This window comes from Saccoglossus kowalevskii, chromosome 13 (genome assembly GCF_978046115.1).
Source record: "Saccoglossus kowalevskii chromosome 13, keSacKowa6.1, whole genome shotgun sequence".
Lineage (NCBI taxonomy): Eukaryota > Metazoa > Hemichordata > Enteropneusta > Harrimaniidae > Saccoglossus > Saccoglossus kowalevskii.
The window spans coordinates 22,439,522-22,459,967 of record NC_140653.1 but is presented as its reverse complement, the minus strand read 5'-3'; the positions used below and the strand labels follow the sequence as shown (position 1 = coordinate 22,459,967).

Below are 20,446 nucleotides of genomic sequence, written 5' to 3'. Positions count from 1 at the left end.
AATTGCCTATCGTCAACTTGAATTATTAATAAGTCTATCCTTGGGGGCAGACATCCGGGCATTTTCACAGCCTGGCAACCCTGGCGGTGAAAACAAAGGCTCAAAACTCGCAAAAAACGGTACTTTGGGATGATTGTTGAGACTCCCCTGAACAGTGTAACAAGATTAGCCCTACGTGTGTAACATAACATATATAAATTTGGTTGTTTAGGATTACTTCAAAGTTGAGTTTGTGTTGTTTGCTCGAATTTGCGCGTCGTAGCAACGTAGGAACGTCTTGTGACGTAGCTCCGCCCCCGAGGATATGAGAAAATTGATTTAACTTGGTAAATTGTGACAAAATATTTTGCCGTCGTCTCGCGAAATTAGCACACACACACACACACACACACACACACACACACACACACACACACACACACACACACACACACACACACACACACACACACACACACACACACACACACAAGACATTTAGCTACTTCTGAGTTAAAATAAACTGAGCTGTGACGAAAACGGTCGGGAATTTTATTCATTTCGCTACGATTTCCTGAATGTGCATTTGTCAGTTGGCGGAATATAATCGATGTCAGAGGATTTGATCTCTCATTCGAGAGTACGCGACACCGCCACCTAGAGGATGTGTCTCTCTCCGCTCGTTTATGGTCGAGACCCAGATTCGCGCTTCATGTTTTGACATTTTCGTTTTGTTTTAAGCAGATATCACAACCTCATGGCATTAGCAACCATGACCTAGAAATACGTTTTAGAAAATATTAAATTACGTTTTAATCAAACTTGTTTAAATGGTCTACATAATTAAGCTATACAAAACTAATAATAGTCTAAATATAGAATCTTCAAATATACTAATGATGGGATAAGAAAGTTTCACCACAACACTACGATAAGGACTTCCCCGTTCTTGTGAAATTCTTTCGTTTTTATGCAGTTGAATTATTGTATTTAGCTAAATGCTGAAAGTCTCGCGTTTGGGGAGAAATGACACCAACAATAAAAAAACAAACATGATGAATAAAAAGCATTGCTAGTTTATTCATAAACAATTTGAACACTAATTACAAGAGAAGAAACCACACAGGATAAATGCTGGACACTGTTAGCCAATAGACAGGGAGTCGGCAACTATTGTCTCGCTTGCCTATATTCATTTTTAGTTAGATATATATTTAACAAATATATAACATGTGTATAATCAAATGCCATTTTCATGACTGTGAAATATAGCTTTAAAAAGTATTCACCCCGAACGCCTAGCGATAAGTTTCATTGCCTCTAACACTCACCCGATATACTGACCCATATATAGGCCGGCTGGAATCGTCTACCACAAAATGGCGACTCATTTCATCAAAACAATAAGCACAACAATCATAAATCTTGCAAAATATCAACGTTTTCAATGATGACCTTCATAACCGTTATGAAACGGTCAGCAATAAATCAACTTGTCTCAAGACTACACTACTCCTTTAAGTAGCCAGTCTTACCACGTGACATCTCATTTGCGGCTCCCGAACTCTCTCGTAGACTGCTACGTATCCACGTCCAAACATGACTGATACGAATAAGAGGAAGATATACCTCGCCGTGGGGATTACCGCGATTGTTGTATTGGTGATTGCTGTACCAATAACGTATTTTGCGCACCCTGATTACAACGCAGGTCCGGATCCGGTATCAACTTTACCCCCAGACAACACGGCTGATAATTTCAAGTTCAACTGCCTTCCTGGAGATCAGAACCCAACCGTCTCAAAATGTAAAAAGAATGGCTGCGTTTGGAATAACATTACAGTAGTTAATCCGTCGGTGCCTCGCTGTTACTTTCCACAGGGCTATGGGGCTTATCGTATGGTCGGCGAAAAACCCTTCACCTGGGGTTACAGGATCACTCTCGATCGACTGGATAGACCGTCAATTTACGGTAATGACGTCACTCGAGTTACATTGGATGTTCAATATCAGACTCAACATCGTCTACGTTTTAAGGTAAGTTGAACCATAAATATTTTTCTTTAGTTTATGAAGACATACCCGCAAATTTTAAACTGACAATATTTTCTTTTCTTCTGAATTTCAGTTTAAAATGAGTTCCCCCTCATATACTGCACCCGGATTTAAAATGGCCCATCCCTCAGACAAACTCTCGTGTACATAGCAGTCATGTTAAGTATGTTTTCCGTTCTATGGAGCATATATTCGTATGTGAGTTCAGTGGACGCTAAGGGATTGACTTTGCAATTTAACACGGATCCGATGCCCCCAACCTGACCTTTTCAACTATATATTAGAAATAACATGTCAATGGTGGTCGCATTGCGACCACATGTCGCTGAAAAATGCGTTGGAATGATTATTAGAAATCCACACCTAAATCATAATGCTTTGTATCACGAACTTTACTACCAAGCTCGATCCGTGTGTCTACTTGGTAAATCTGGGATTACTATTTTTTAATATCATTTACGTGTAGGTATCCCACAGGAATAAACAACGAGCATACGACATATACAATTTACATTTGTGTTACACAGGCTTGTGTTGTGGTCGACCTAACGATACACTCACGGGAATATTATTTTTGTTTTGATTGATCTTCAAAATAGGTATAACACACTTCAAACCATACATACGTGAACGAATTCGACGGGGACTGGCATATCCTGACGCAGTATACCACATATGAGCAAATTGCGCAATCTCACTAATCGATAGATTCTCGATACGACCTCCAATATTGTTACAGTACTTTTATCTAACGAGGAAATGCTAACTCCACTGTGAACGAAGTCGCCCTTGGCCTCGGTCCAAGCACACTCTCTGGTCGGTACTAGCCTTTTAGCCTCCCATATTTGTTGAGTTATTGTTCGACGCTGTTGCTAAGTTCTTGAACCAAACTTTACAACAGAGTTGCCGTAATAAAGTATATGACGACGTGACTTAAACTACGTCGTCTTAAAATAAGTCAGTATTTATCATATATACAGCTCTGTGTCATGATCGCTTCTCCGAGTTTTTAGGCACGACCTGCATACCACGTAAACGCAATTTATCAGTTCAGATCAGTTTGGAATAGAAATATCTTTTAGCTTAATTAATGATTTTATTACTGGCACTAAAATAATATAAAAACCTTATCCGATAAAAGTGATTTATAATACGCAATAATGGGCAGTGCGGAGTCCTTTATTTCTATCCTAATACCTCACAATGTTGAATATACGTACGTGCCTGAGAGTGAAGAAATCGACTCGGTGGTTAGCGCGTTTCGGTTATTTCAGTCTTACGCTCGTACAACGTTCACGGGCTAACGACATGCGAAAACACGCTGCTATGTAATGTTCTAGATCAAATCATGTTAACCAGGATTTTTAACGTGAAAGAGTCACAGTAGGTTTTTGTTTAAACAAAATTTGAAAAAAATTGCGTTCGACATTGTTAAGTCTTGTTTGCATTCTTGTTTGCATATTCGTGCACGAATCTCTGACTAGTTATCGTCTGATAGCTGGGCAACACGTGGTATCGATCAACCAATGAAAACACGGCATTTCAAAAACAGCGTACGGTATTACAATAATGCAATATTAACAACAAAATAGGTTCAACAGATTCATGGTATAAAATGGTGTAAAAGTCTGACAATACTTCTTATAGATAAACTAGTATTTTGAGAATTGAGAAACATACAAAATACGATATCTTACAAATGTATACGTGTTCACTGCAACAGAATGCATTACATTTATGACCTTGCACGATACGTGTGCTATAATAGTAATAGGAAGGACACAATTCATAATATATATATAAATCTTGCTGAATATAAAATAATGTTTCAGGTCAAACACAAGAGTGATCACCATCTCGCAGAAAGTTGTACCCCTTTCGAGACGTCACCTCTCTCAAAAAATCTAGGTCGATCCGTATATGAACTTATAACAATGACGTGTTCTAAGTGAATGTTTAGTACTTGCGTTTATATTTCAGTTCTATGAACTCGGTAGCGACCGGTTTGAAGTACCAGTAGAACTGCCCGACGGTGGTGAAATGGCGACGGACGCATTGTATGACGTCAGTTTTGTGTCAGACCCATTCTCTATGAAAATAACTCGCAAGGACACATCCACGGTGTTGTAAGTCACTTCCGGTTGACATATTTGTTTCTAAATGGAATTGTCACGCTAATATTTCGTAAAAAAATCACAGGGAGCCCAGGAACTATAATCAACTGTACGCAGTCTCTATGAGCGGTGGGGGGGGGGTGTTGTCTGGTATCTTGTGTAAGCAATAGGCAAGGGATGAAGGCTCCAGCGAGCTCATATTTTTTACACTGGAAAAAACAGACGAACAGAGTAAAATATAAAATCTATAAAAAATACCAGGTTGAAGAATTTAAGTTGCTCTTTCAAATTTTGCCAAAACCTTACCTATATTTTACCGATATCTGCAGTAGAAATCAAGAAAGCTACACAAATTGACTCCATTTATGAATAATTAACGGTTGGCCCGAACGCACGGCATAGTTGGAGGCGTGGCCTATTCAAAATGTGTCAACAACCAATCATAAGACTGGTTACGAACCACACCGAGTTTACGACTCGGTTAGTCTTACCCAAACTGGTCCGTAACCAGTCTTGATTTTGGTTGTTGACAAATTCTGAAGAATGAGATTGATTTGTATTCTTGTTGAAACATTATTCAATTGTAAATATACAGATAGCATTAAAAAAGAAGTGTTTTTACGTTATTGGTATTTTATTAACCAAAATCAGTCTAAACTGATTGTGGCTGTTAATTATAGATGGGACACATCAGTGGGAGGATTCATTTTCGCCGATCAATTTCTGCAAATATCCACCACACTGCCTTCCGACTACGTATATGGATTGGGAGAACATGAACATGCTAGTTTCCGACACGACATGGCGTGGCAAACATGGGGATCCTTCTCCCGTGACCAGGGACCAGCTGTGAGTATACAATATTACCTTCTAAAAAGTCAGACGAACGTTGTCTACGTTAAAATTTTAAATATAGTAACTCTGACCAATTGAACCTCTTCAATCGATCGATCGATTGATTGATCGATTGATTGATTGGCCAGGTATTCAATCAAGTCAGTCAGTTATTTGTGTATATAGTGTATATAGAAACAACATGTATACTGTCGAGAATACAACAGGACTAGTTAATTTATCGCGTGATTTTATAATAAAATTACTCTTAAATTCGTTGTTAATTTACTTTGCAGTATAAAGCTAACTTATACGGAGTTCATCCATTCTACACGTGCCTGGAGAGCGACGCCAACTCTCACGGTGTATTGTTGCTGAACAGTAATGCTATGGGTAGGAAACTTGATATCGATTTTTTTATCAAGTGTTACGGATCGTTTTGTTGAGTGCAATACATTTTTTTTCCAAGAAGTAAACGAGTACTATCTTTAAAATCGCATAATACATTATAATTTTAAGATATTTTATTTTAAACAGATTTTACTTTGCAGCCGACACCGGCTCTTACATACAGGACGATAGGGGGCGTACTTGACTTTTACATGTTTCTGGGTCCCACCCCGGAGATGGTTGTGCAACAGTACACAGAGGTATGATATGCACTAGAAAGGAAAGGACACATACAGCTTCTTGTTAACATCGTTTTAGACAATCATATGTGGACGTGCAGTCACTTTCAAACCACTCACATGTCTATATACATATGTATACATAATAACATGGCTGAATTGTTTCGTCATATTCAGGCGATAGGAAGACCGTACATGCCGCCATATTGGTCGTTGGGATTTCAACTTTGTCGCTATGGTTACGGTAACCTAACAAATGTGCAAGAGGTGGTAGCTGGAATTCGAGAGTACGACATTCCCCACGTAAGCGGAAATACTGTGAAGTACTTTATTTTCACTTGAAATTTGTTTTTCGATATTTTTGCCGGAAAGAGAAATCAGTGAAATAAAATCCAGGGAAAATACAGTTCTTGTCTGATGGTTCACAATTAAACTCATCAAAACAGTGAAAATAAACCTCCCACAAAACAGCAAAAATGCGTTTTTAGCAAACATTATTTCCAGCAAATATAAAGTATTTTACAGTATTCAATGTACTATTAGGCTAGACTTTTTTTATTCCTTGTTTCTCGAGTTTTTATAAGGCAATTTTTTTGAGGAGGGCGGAAAAAAATAAAATTTATTCTTTTTTTTCCATTAGATTTGTGTGATTCTCAAAGAATTGTAAGTGAGATCATTGATCGGAGAGAATAAATGAAATAAAATTTTATTCTATTTATAACCTTGTTTCTCATCTTCGCGAGACTTCAGTACTTTGATCATGATACTCCCACGAAAATGCAACTTGGATTTCTTATGCGGCGGGCGGTGAAAAAATGAAGATAAAAATATAATTTTTTTAGCAATTATTTGCGCTTACAAGTCACCTAAACCAACCACAATATTCTTTTCACGTCTACTTTTGAATAAATTATCATATTATACATGTTTTCAGAAACAGTAATTAACATATTGTTACCTTTATGAATATGTACAATTTTTTGTTTCAAGGATGTGCAATATGGCGATATTGATTATATGACGCGTCAACTTGATTTTACATATGAACACGTGACTCGTTACAAAGGTCTACCAGAATGGGTGGATCAATTAAAAGAAGAAGGGACCCGTTATATCATCATTCTCGTAAGTGGATATTAAAGGGCGGTAGTCGTCGCGCCGCGCATGTGCGACATTTGTGTTGATAAACATTGATTTTCCCACAATCCAATGCGCTCTTCTAGTGGAAATCACAAGTATGACGGAGGTTTGACTTGGGGGCGACTTGAACTAATTACCGCCGGTGACTCATTTGATATCTTCCAATCTTCTAAAAAATACCTAATTAAAGCTTAATTAACGTCTCAGTTTGTACTCGTTGATCTGGGCAACAGCCAAACTCGCCATCTTTGTTTATATGAGACTCATATATCTCGAGCATGATGCGTGGCGCGACTACTAAGCTGTTGTGTTTCGTGTTTATGCAGAGAAGCACTCGTGTTGTATTTTATGTTTGTCGTGCATACATCATAACGTGTTAATGACATTATGATACATACAATAAAAAATCGAGAAACAAGAGTTCGAAATGTCATGGAAAACGTTTTAAAAATGCAATGTTTTTACGCTTGTTTCTATAGTGAAATTACTAGTATTTCTTCATATCTCGAACTTTTTCTCGCTATTACGGGATACAAAAATTATATTATTCTTAATTAGAATCTTCATATTCTTAAAATATTTCAAAAAACGACATTTCATTCTTTTAATGAATTTCCAATCTTGTAATAGTTTTTCATTATATAAGACTTTCATCCCATAATGCATTGCATATATTGGCAGTGACATGTAGAGTAAAAAAATGAATTCGACTGAGACCGGAGTTACGTGTACTCGGAGATATATAATGACAAAATGGTATGGTCTACTACAGTGAACAAATAGTGTGCTACACGTATGTGCAGAAGACTAAATAAGAGTCCCCCCCCCCAAAAAAAAATACTAAATCGTATGTAGTATGCAAACCACGCCTAAATTAAACACGGAAAATATGATTTGCTAGATTTTTTGTTTTCAAATCGTAGTTTGTTTGTTTTTTTGTTTTGGATTTATAATGTTCACACTAGATGGTATAAGGTTCGGTTCAGTTATTATTTTTAAAATAAAAATATTACTTAAATTAAATTAAAAAAACTGAAAATAATTTCAGTTAGTAATAAACATATGAATTAGTAAATGTTCCAACCAATCAATCAAATCGTGTATATTAATCTATTACCAACCATACTTGTTTTATTTGATTCACATTAGGTGTTACAAAATCGGGGGGCATGGCGGAAAAGTGTGCAACATTTTTTTATCATTTAGTTTTGTGATAAAGTTATGACGAATTTGCTGTAATTTTTTTTTTTTCATCATATGGGATATCTGTAACCTAAAATGTGGGCCTGTAGTATTTTCGTCCTTTGTTTCCATGATTTTTTTTTTTTTTTTCAATTCTGCCATCGCTCTTGCCCTGATAGTTTCTAATGATCAGCTCTTTACACCCAACATAACACCGTGCAGGAATCTAATGTTGACAACGTTGTACATAGATGTGCATTTGTTTTATCAGATATCGTCATCGATACGTGCCGCGCAAGTAATTAAAATCATGGCGTTTCTTGTTTGTCTCATTGCCAAGTTTCTGTCTAATTTGTTTACGATCATTGCCAGTAAAAAAGTGATAACAAAAAAGTTTTTTTTTTGTTAGGACCCAGCGATCAGTGCAGAAGAGGTATCCGGTACGTATCCACCCTACGATATTGGTACTAATTTGGGGGTTTTCATAACAGAAGAAGATGGAAAGACGGAACTGAAAGGAAAGGTAAGAAACAAATTCATGTTTGAATTATTTTTTTTCTTAGCACATGCGTAATCATGCTATTTTTTTTTGTATTAATACGGTATGATTAGGAACTCAACAATATTAACTAAATGAACTTTTAATATTGCGTATTGAAGCGGATTCTGGGAGTTGTGTCATTGCTACTTGAACGCCTTTTGCTCTCGCGCTAATTAATATTCCTGCGATAGGTGATGTGATGACAATGTCCCATGCGCATGCGCTGTAGATCACCGGTATGCAGAGGCCAAATGGCCGACTTGATAATAATGTGGGAAAAAATACGAAGGTGGTTCTTCCATAAAATGACAGTAACACCATAAGTAGTTCATTGTTACCACACAGTCCTGTTTCATTAAGCAGCTAATTAAATCATCTACTTAGAAAAAATTGGTATTGTGCATACGGTGATCTGACATCTTGCTCGCTCATTCAGGTTTGGCCGGATCCACCAAATATAGAGAACATTATGAAGGAGATCGACTGTAGCAAGACAGGAGATTCATGGGGCTGCTCAGTTGAGGTAAAGTTGACTACTTTTGTATTCGTCATACGCCACAATACATGTTAGTCCATTGTTTACAGGATATATTAAAGTGGGGGAGTCGTCACCCGCGCATGCGTCAGATGGCCAAGCGTGTCATTGTTTACAAACAAGCGTCTACCCATTTTGCCTTTGCGTTTTTAGAGTGTGTTGATATCGTCGCTTGGTACTCAATCCCCGCAGGCGACGACCCTCACTTTAATATATGATAGATCACATAGGATATAGCATATGATGAAATACTCTCATTACTACAGAATTATCGAGCCGAGGCCGTCTTCCCTGACTTTTTGAACCCAGATGCACGTAACTGGTGGTATAATTTAACAAAGGACTTCCATGACGTCATAGCTTACGATGGTATTTGGATTGTAAGTAAATTCTATTCTAGTAGTATTAGTAAGATAAAGTATCGCAACTCTAAGTTACACAGTTCCGTATTACCTGCCAAGTGAATTCTATCAGGATTGTAAGCTCACTTGATTGTGTAACTTGATTGTGTAAGTTTCACAATTTGATAATATTCAAATTACGATTCATTTTATTTTTATTTTAATTTACATTTGTGTGTTACGTAATCTCATATTGTTTTACTTACGTTATATTATCAGTATCATAAATTGTAATACGTAAATCATGATAGCAACCTTAAGATACATATCAGTTACAAATTACGTAGCTGCATAGTATTTCTCCTGGGATACGTTATCGCGATACCAAGTTACGTGTACCATAATATTTTAAGCGCGGTAGTCGTCGCACTGCGCATGTGCCACATTTGTGTTGATAAACATTGAGTTTCCCACAATCCAACGCGCTCTTCAAATGGAAATCACAAGTATGAGGTTTGACCTAGGCGCGACTTGCACTGATTACCGCCGGCTACTCCTTCGATGCCTTCCAATAACATGAAAATTACTTAATTAAAGCTTGGAAACGTCTCAGTTCGTACTCGTTGATCTGCGCAACAGTCAAAGTCGCCATCTTTGTTTATATGAGACCCATATATCTCGCACATGCGCAGCGCGACGACTACCGCGCTTTAAACAACGAACGTGGATACATGGTATATATATGGAGTGTTGTCTATTCCAGGATATGAATGAACCGGCAAACTTTGTGGAAGGCTCGGTAAAGGGGTGTGACTACAATAATCCGTTAGAATCGCCGCCATATAAACCAGGTAATTAGCATATTCATCAACACGCATTGTAAACAGTCACTGTTCTCCGTCGATGCAAGGTTTTTTCACAGAGCGGTGGTTGTCATGTAATGTAGTCCAGCAGATGAACCATCAAAACCTGATTATGATAAAAGCATAATTTGGCACATATGTAGAGTCGATAATGTGCTTATCAAAATAAGAGGTAGACCTACTTTGACACCCTTCTCCAAAGACAGATATTTGGGTTTAAAAAAAAAACATTTTGGACCAAAAAATAAATAAGTTGGGAAACTAGCAAATAATCGTTTAAACAACGTTCCTACTGTAATATACAGCGTATATGTTAACCACGATCTTATATATTCGTATAGCTTCAAGAAATGTTGCATATTTTATTTTAAAAAATCCATTTTTAGTCAACAATTTGAATTTGCATGATACAAGCGATGATTATTCTTTCAGACATAGCCTACAAGAACTGCACTCTTGAGTAGAAGTAGTAAACTTGGCACAATTGTACTACCCGGGTAGCTAGGTGATCATATTTCGATATAGCACCGAATGAGAACTGCCATCTAGAGGTATATAACGCCATCTATGGTATCAGTATTTTATTATGATACAATTAAAGCTTGGCGCCTTATGTATAGTTTCTTATCTAAAAAGCGATATTTCTTCATTACTACTATACCAGTTAAATTACCTATACAATTGTGTCTAATTTCATGATTCTCCCAAAAGTGCATAATTTATATAATATATATCAAATCTTTACCCATAAACATGTTGTTAACTGAAATGTGTAATATATCTTGCAATGGACCCATCTCTTATTCTAATAAGCACACTCAACTTTACATTTGTAAAAAGTTTCACGCTTTTCTCGTAATTTGAACATCACTTCACCTTATCGGCTGGACTAGTGTGTTTTTACACGTATCGTCGTGTGTGACACATCAAAGACGCCGCGCTGCGACGGCCACCACCCTTTAAAAGTGCCTGAGTGCGAGTGACGTCATAACACATATTGATGCCCTAACTAACACATATGACAACTCGCAAGTATGGCGCAAAGTTGCATGAAATTGCAAAATCGTGAAAATTAAATTCGCCACCCGACAGAAAAAAAAATATGACAAATTTGTATTGATTTTACCACAGTCACTCTACTAGTACCGTGACGTAACTAGTAGAGTAGAGTGACTATAATTTTACATAAACTGACGTTTATTGTGAAAAACTCTTCTTGATAATATATAGACCTAATTTAAATTAACAATTGAAATGTACACATATAAAATTCCGGTGAACTGAAATGGTATTTAAAAGAAATAAAAACAAGATTGTTATCACAAACATGTCTCAGTTTGTTATGGCTGCCCTCGTTACCCAGAAATGTGCCATGCCTTAAAAAAACATCTCTCTATTTTACAGCTATATGGGGAGCGACGCTCGCCGACAAAACAGTGTGCATGGCGGCAAAGACACATAAATCATCGACAGAAATCAGTAACCAGTATAACATGCATAGTTTATTTGGATGGAGTCAAAATGAACCAACACTGAGGTAGGTAAATAGGTAGATGCTTACCGAAACGACTGTCCAAACTCTCTGTCCTAATGTCAACATGCCAGGCAACAATGGATTGTCGAAATAAACGTACATATTATGATTTATCCATTCCACAACTGCTATAAATCTACACTTTATTGGGGCTCTAAAATCTGCAATCTTATAAATTCATGTAATACTGAGCTGAACTGACGTCTGTAAATGAAAACATGGAATAAATTGGTTTCAGTTCATTCTAGTATATGCAAACGGAACCTGGGCATCTGAAACATAAATGCATGAGAGAACATGAATTCATTTTCCATTTTATTTATTTATCTTGTTTTTACTTAGAATTTTATCTCAGTAGTACGTTGATTAAAACAAATTAAAAAGGGATAAACGGCAACACATGCCCCTTTAAGATTATTCGTTTAATTACAATCAACTCTTGTTATATACACGGTTAAGAAATATCCTGCCGTTCGTGGCGTACTCCGCCCTCTGGTGACAAATTTGATGTAAATTCTCGCCGTTGGGGGCACGCTATCAGTCATCGTATTTTGGCGTAGTTTTCGTAGGGTGGAGACCATGTATAACCATGACATGTTTACACACTGAATGAGTATACACTATATATATGTAATTTCATTATATCACAACACAGCCATCTAACTGCTAGCCTCGCTTCTGATACGGTAGAAATGAGAATTAAAATGCGCGTACCTGAAAAGCGATTCCCTCATTTTAGTGGGAAGGTTAAAGTGGAAGGGTCACCTGCGCACGTGTGGGAATTGAGTTCCAAGCGACGATAATAACACATGCTAAAAACGCAAAGGCTCATGGGTAGACGCTTGTTTGTAAACAATGACAAGCTATCTGACGCATTCGCAGGTGACGAACTCCTCCGCTTTAACGTCGATTTCATTGACTTCGCCCACACACCACGCGGTATTGTTCATTTCACACCCCGTTCATCGTCATCCGTTCTTAAGCGACGTTGGTAAAGATTCGAATTCGTGACGCATACAGTTGAGGTAGCATGCATCTTGTTACAGCCCCAGTTGAGGTAGCACGCATCTTGTTACAGCCCCATTACGCAAGAACAACAACAACAATGTATTCATTTTAACAGTGTAATACGGTGCATGCCTTAATCGTTTGTCGTCTATCCCGGCCCCCCACTCCCTATATTTAGGCGGGGCCTATGCTTGTTCCCTCATTTTTTTGACCCCCCTATCTAGGTAAAAGAAGAAAATTTAACCCCCCCTTTCACGGGCTTTTCTGATGAATTTCACCCCCTATCTAAGGAACTTTTCAGTCTAGAACTCCTTTTAAACCCCCCTTTTTTGTATATCTCGGGAAGTGTTTTGAAATACACCCCCTATTTTGAGAATCTCGGGAAAACAAGCAAAAAATACCCCCTTTTCTACGATTTTCTCGGGAAAATGTTCCCGAGACAGATCGTCAAAAAGTACCCTCTTTCCCGAGAAAATGGGAACGCGCATGCGGCCCCCTATGGATCCTGAGTGGGGGGGGGGGTCGTCTATTTTTTTCCACTTGAGCAATTCACCATTCCTGTCAACACATGCATCCGGATAAATGGTAGTGTTCGATATTTTGTTATATTGCTTATGTATATGCACTGATTATACACCATATTAGTTTCGTAAATTGGAAAAAAACATAACGTTTGTACTACTTACTCGTTTTCAGTGCAACAAGAGACGCAACTGGTAAAAGATCCATCGTTGTCACTCGATCTACCTTTCCAAGCAGCGGTAAATACTCGGGCCATTGGTTAGGTGACAATGCTAGCGTTTGGCCGCATGTACATAAGTCTATTATAGGTAAGTCTATGTACTAGTGGTAGGGTTAACATGGGAAATCAGGGGTGCAGTGATTAAGTGTCGGGTGTATGAAAATGATTTCCATATCTCACGGTGTACGTAAGGGTTGGCCCGGACATTTCGGCCGCGGCTTTGTTTTCAATTTTAAAGAAAATGAGTTTAAATAATGTATTCTTCAGTGTTTTAATAGAACTTACGTGAGAGGAGCAAAGAAAATCTAACATGAACATTTCAGATTAATGTGATTTTCCAAACACTACTTATAAATTAAATTAATATATCCTTCGAGATGTTCTGGAAAAAAGGAAATTACAACCTTTTAATCCGGAAATTAACTTTTTATGCAAAATACGACACGGAAATATATCGAGAGAATTAAGTAATAAAATGTATGTTACAAGCAAGCACGGTTTATTTATATTTATTTGCTAATAACGTACGAGTGATGGTACGTTTCATTGTATAATGCCCACGACAACTTGAAGAAACGATTGCATCAGATAACTGAGGCAATTAATGTAGGCATTAAGGTAGCAACATAAGTTAAACCTCTAAAAAACTTATCTGTGATCCAGACATTCTCTAAACGGCACAAAGAATACTAATAAAACAACCTGCACAGATTCTGAAAGCTTAGAATACGATATATGTAAGCCGTACCAATGTTTGTCTAAATGACTACTTGACGGCAAATTTCGCTGTTGTGCTTTTTTGACTATTCATAAACTGGAGTGACATGTGAACTGCACGTTAGTCGTAGAGTAGACGACATCAAGATGACGAAAACATAGAATGGTGACATGAAATTAACTAAAAACAAATAACAATGACATCATGATAACGAAGACAAGGAACGAAAAATAACTAAAGCCAAGAAATATATGTTAGCCGTTGACTAACCATGATTGTGTCTTTCTATAGATAGAGAGGTAACCCCCTAAAATGTCCTTCTCGATGTGAAGCACTACGAGAGCAGCACAATGCTGTTATATATTTGATTCTTGTGGGGATAATTTAGATATACATTTTGATTTTTGGCGCGGCATATGTTTTTAATTTGAACGATGTTGAAATTAGTTTATAACGTAGCATCTCGTCGATAGAGGTATGGAAATGCAAAAATAGGTCCTCAAGTCGACCCGAAAAAACATTCCCATTCTTAGACTAAATTTTCTCATTTCATAAAATGTATATTTTTCTTCAGGAATGCTGGAATTCGGTTTATTTGGCATACCATATGTAAGTAGCTGTTTTACGATTGATCTGTCGTTTTTTGAGTATTTTCTGCAGTAGAGTGAGCAATCTAAACACTTAACATTGTTTGTCAACGTAACAGATTGGTGCCGATATATGTGGATTTTTTGAAGACACTACAGAATCATTGTGCAGACGCTGGTCTCAACTCGGTGCCTTTTACCCGTATTGTCGTAATCACAATGGTCTGAATTACAGGGTAAGTACCGTATTGAACACCTGGAGGTGGGGGGGCAATACATAGAACTTTTCTAATGGGGACGTGCCCCTGAAATCGGTCTCGTTTTTTTGGATTTTAGGTATAAGTATCGGTCTTATTTCTGGTTAAGATAGGTATAAATATTGGTAATATTTTTCCGATTTGGTATACTTATGGGTCCGTATATGAGCGAATATCTCCACCTCAGATCCCGGCCTCGGATCCATATATACATCAACACGGAAATTAAACAAGGCAATCAACATTTAAACGGGGATTAAACACGGAATAGAATAGAGCACACATTCCTCAGTGAAATATAGAGCAACTACGGTAACTGTATTATTTGGAATAAACAGTGATGACAGAAATGGCACTTTGGTATAAATATGGGTATGAATTTTGCCACTATTTACGTATAAAAATAATCATACTTATGAACACTCGGGGCACCTCCCTACCCAGCTATGCATCAACTGCCCCCGGGATTGAACATTACAATACAACAATTAGGCCGTCGTGCACGACATTTCCAAAGGCTGCTCGAAAATTGTTTTTTTTATTTGAAACAGTGTGTCTGTCGCTGGTGGCACAATATCTTGTCTTCATATGCGTAAATTGACGTTCGTGATGTTTCATATAAACAAAATTGGAGAGACATTAGGAACATTTGTTCTGTTATTCATATAACATACTCTTTTTACATTCCTAAATTTTCACTGAATTCTCAGTATATATTATATCTACCTATTTGTACCATTTACATTTTTTGACTAGATTTTGTTCCCTCAATATGTGAGATACACCAGCGAAATCGCAACTGTATAACGATATAAAGACACTCCAGTCAGTTTTCGTGTTAACATGAAACGTCCGTCGTGTCATGGTTAACTCGATGTCGGAGTGATTAGTGTCTCCTAGTTTCAAGATTTCCTTTATAGATGTACATCAATAGATTTACAACATTCATTGCATCTGACGTTACGGAATACGTTGATATTTATCCTGACATTCAAAGAAAAAGATACCTCAAGTTATGCAATCAGCATATAAATAATCATATAAATACTGACGTTTTAAAGTTTGCTAAAGAGAAAACATAAACTGCCTACTCTAATTCACGCATATATTTTCAGAGACAAGATCCAGCTGGATTTGGTGAGGAGTTTGCGAAGGAAGTGCGAGATGTCTTACACATACGATATAAATTATTACCATATCTTTATACGTTGTTTCATTATGCTCACACAGAGGGCACTACAGTAGTGAGGCCATTGATGCACGAGTGAGTATTGTTTTATGAACTAATACTTACTTTACTTTCGTACAAACCGTGCTGGATTGCAGTATACTCCTGAACTCATTCTCCATCACAAAATTCCCATAACACACCACGCCATGACAGAATGGATGAGTGTAGTGTAGTGTAGTGTAGTGTAGTGTAGTGTAGTGTAGTGTAGTGTAGTGTAGTGTAGTGTAGTGTAGTGTAGTGTAGTGTAGTGTAGTGTAGTATTCCTGATAATTTGTCTATTATTTTTTAGATTTGTTAGCGATACTGAAACATGGACCATTGATAGACAGATGTTATGGGGTCCAGCTTTTCTGATATCTCCCGTATTGGACGAGGTATGTGTCAAGTGACAATGACCACGTGACATAATGATGTAATACTGATCCATCACAATATATTACCAATCTCGCTAACTGCCTCGTGTACATTTACAAAGATTTATAATATAATAATATACAAACAATAAATATCACCACACCGATTTTAATTTTGGTTTTTGTGTAATTATTTGTTCAGCATGTTGAAGAAATTGATGCATACTTCCCAGACACCCGTTGGTATGACTACCATACTGTGAGTATAACGCTCGTGATTATCATATAACGTTGTATTTATCTTATTTTTAATCAGTACATCTGCACGATACGCACAGATAATTTTGAATCTAAAAAATAAAAAAGCAGTAATCATTAATGTGAAAAAATAAATGAATGAACATATGCTTAAATGTAACAATAATACCTCTTGATTAGGGTGTGGAGATGTCTAAGGGGGATCGTGGTAAATACGTGACACTCGCTGCACCATATCACTACATACCATTACATGTACGCGGAGGATATATACTCCCTACACAAGAAGCTGCTAATTCAACAGTCTTCAGGTAAGTTGTCATTATCTTAGAACTTCAGCAAGTATTCACATTTAAGATTCATATGCCGGGATTGGAGACATATCGATTCCCACTTCGCTATTCGAGACCCTGCGCCCTTAGCCACGATTCTATATGGCTATGCATATAATTAGAGTTGTTGGCGCTATATAACTTTTAATTTTCTGAACCATGAATCACCCAGCCTTATTTCAGAATGAATATGTGTGTTATTTGTATTTTAGCAGCGACTTGTCAGTTCAAGAGGCAGCTGAGAAACACACTTTTTCACTTTTGCTTCATGGTAGCCCCCTCTCCATCCTTGGACCTCATCCCACCACGATGTCAAATTTCCTAATTTGAATCTCAAATCTTGGCAACATACCTAGTAAGATTTTGGAGGTCCTTCAATTCTGGCATGGAGAGAATTGTGCGCGCTCTAAGGCCCTCTGAGAATGTTCTCTCATCAATTAAGTTGTCGTTTGCCAGATCTTACCGCTAAACTCTGGCTTTTAGTCCTGACAAGTTTTCAGCCTATGCCCAGGCCGCTAGGTGGGCGATGCCTCATAATCTGAGAAAGTAATATTTGTATAGTGAAAGTTGTCTCTTAACCGTATTCTTTATAACTGGGCTGTTGGTAGTGCCCTCCCTCAAACAGCTTTCGTTTTTATTTTGTTTTGTTTTTTCAGGTTCTGTTCATTAACGTTATCCCAATGATTTAAACGATTTAATGAGCGTTTATTCTGTTCCGTTTTCCAAAAAATGCTGTCATCAGATTTTTACGACTTTGCCAAACTATCAATTGTTTCTGATATTTCCTAAAATATCCCAGAAGTGCAAATATATCCAGGTTATATTATTATAAGTATAAAAACAATTTTTTTCTCCGTGCCATCATTTTAAAACACGCCCTCATCGGTCATTGTTTCACGAAGTATGCTCATTAATACTCAAATAAAATGTTTGGCTTTCTTTAAATATGTTATACGTAAAGGTAATATAAACACTAAATACTGTGTTGCAGTGGCATATTAACCCCTGCGCTTATTATATGTTATTGTTATGAATTATTAATAATCGCATATCTTTATATATTCGAAAAATATCTGATTTTTTGAGAAAAAAATTACATCATCGTTTGCTAAGAACAGTAAACACAGAAACTGCAGCAAAAAATGAAAGTTAACAAATAATGGTTCAGATTGCTAAATCTGCATGATTTAAACAACAACTTATAAAGTAGATAAAATAAATTTAAAAGAAATATAACCCCACAATATAAACTTAGAATTTGTATTAACTATATAATAGAGTGTACCTTTATTCAATTTGTTTTTCATAGTCGACTGAAACCGTTTGGTTTAATTGTTGCGTTAGACGATGATTTAAATGCCAAGGGCTCACTGTTCTGGGATGATGGAGATACAGTCGGTGAGTTAACACACACTTTCCCACAGTTAATAACCTGGGCGTCTCTCTCGATTTGTCGAGTCAGGTTACGTACACACGCCGTAAACTATTATCTGACCACTATTACTTACCGTATATTTTTGTAAAAGGAATAACCACTCAACTATAATAATTAATTAAAATAATTACGAAAATTATTCACAGTGACAGGTACAGTACATAACATCATATAACTATTCTAACCTCAGTTGCTGAGGTAATTATAAATTGTTTCTCCTTGTTTACTTACAGATACTTTTGAGAATGGCGAATATTATTTGGCTGAATTCCACGCAACTAAGGTGATATTTTGATATATTTTCACCCAAAAATGTGTGCGATTTTGATGGATGTATTTTAAAATATGTAACATGCCAGTAATGCGACGTGTTCCATTGGCCAAAGGAACGAGTCGGGAAAATGACGTCACCTTTTTGAATGTCATTCTTAATTATCATAGTTTCAATGTTGATTATAGGATGGATTAAACAGCTATATACGCCACGACAATGGTCAAGTTAATGGTCAAACAATGAATGAAATACTTGTATATGGATTAACTAGTGACGTCAACAATGTATATCATAATACTGTAAAACTTAACGTCAATAATTGGGAATATGATAATCAGAAGGTGAGAAAATGTTCACTATTTTTTATTATTATGCTCTGCTCTGTTTCTTCGTGAATACTCGTTTATAAATAATACGTATAACACATGCTAATATTGTTAAATAATATAACATATTAATCAAACACATAAATTAAAATTTAATACAAATTACATTTTTTGAATGACTGTGATATGCTCTTTATTGTGGCCTGATATATGAACCAATCACACACAAAAAACTGTTTATTTGACAATAAATAAACGTTTCCTTTTTCATGTCGATTTTGTTTACACTCGATAAATTATTGTCATGCTCTCTCCTTTAGATTATCTGAATATTACATTATGTTTGCATTTTTAGGGATTACGCATAACTAATCTGGGTCAAGATATGACGCTACCAATGTCAATAGTCTGGAATTAACAACGAGGCTGATGTGTGCACGGGGAAAACAAAATCCAAAATAATTTCATTTATCAATATTGTATTCTGTTATTATGGTCCTTTTGTTGGCATTCAAGTTATGATACTAATATTAATATATGATATGTAAATGTATATGTACGTATTGACTTTAATAAATTAACAAACGATTTCCTCCATGCACTTGTTTTCCTTTCTTTCAGCTAATTCGATACGTTAATTTGTTTTTTATGCGTGCTTCATGAACATATATGACTGAAGAGAATTTATATTATGCTCAAAACATAAAGCCTTACGAGTATAGATGTTCTGGATAATGTGTACAGGATAATGACATGAGCAATTAACAAATTACAGAAATGAATAAAGTTGCTATGACTGAATGTAAATAAGTACAATGATACTATGTTTATATACAAATTTTCAGTGAATTATTAAATGCTGACTAATTAATGCCAGAAATCATCAAATACCCTCGTGTCGGATGTATCTTTTAACTTAAATATGATCTATATTATTATACATCTGTCACCGTAACGCCATAAGTTATAGCGTGTCATACTTTTGCGGTATTTTACGGGAAAGTTTCATTCTATCATTTTAGGAAATGCGAATTCCAAATATGGAATGATTACGCGCGTAAGCGTTCTCTAATAATAAAAACAAACATGGCTGCCACCAGGGATTGACCAGACTGATTATGTTCTACACTTTTTGAATTTCGGCATTCCCATGATGTATCCTTGGAATGAAAAGATGT

The 20,446-nt window shown here is 36.6% G+C and overlaps 1 protein-coding gene across 1 annotated transcript; it reads left to right on the top strand.

Moving 5' to 3' along the window:
• The first annotated feature begins 1,578 nt into the window (after positions 1–1,578).
• LOC102809918 (sucrase-isomaltase, intestinal-like) lies at positions 1,579–19,865 on the top strand. The gene is made up of 23 exons (XM_085507359.1): positions 1,579–2,016; positions 4,015–4,160; positions 4,829–4,997; positions 5,279–5,375; positions 5,520–5,632; positions 5,789–5,914; positions 6,602–6,736; positions 8,343–8,456; positions 8,911–8,997; positions 9,276–9,389; positions 10,114–10,201; positions 11,618–11,750; positions 13,452–13,585; positions 14,790–14,824; positions 14,922–15,038; positions 16,175–16,323; positions 16,580–16,664; positions 16,846–16,902; positions 17,082–17,212; positions 18,543–18,631; positions 18,902–18,951; positions 19,128–19,283; positions 19,624–19,865. The coding sequence occupies exons 1-23, from the start codon at positions 1,579–1,581 to the stop codon at positions 19,684–19,686; spliced, it is 2,826 nt and encodes a 941-aa protein (XP_085363485.1). The 3' UTR covers positions 19,687–19,865.
• Positions 19,866–20,446: the final 581 nt, after the last annotated feature.

Coding starts and splice junctions, on each gene's coding strand:
- LOC102809918 (XM_085507359.1), top strand. CDS start 1,579: ATGACTGATACGAATAAGAGGAAGATATACCTCGCCGTGGGGATTACC. Junction 2,017..4,014: donor AACATCGTCTACGTTTTAAG/GTAAGTTGAACC, acceptor TTTATATTTCAG/TTCTATGAACTCGGTAGCGA. Junction 18,952..19,127: donor CTGAATTCCACGCAACTAAG/GTGATATTTTGA, acceptor TGTTGATTATAG/GATGGATTAAACAGCTATAT.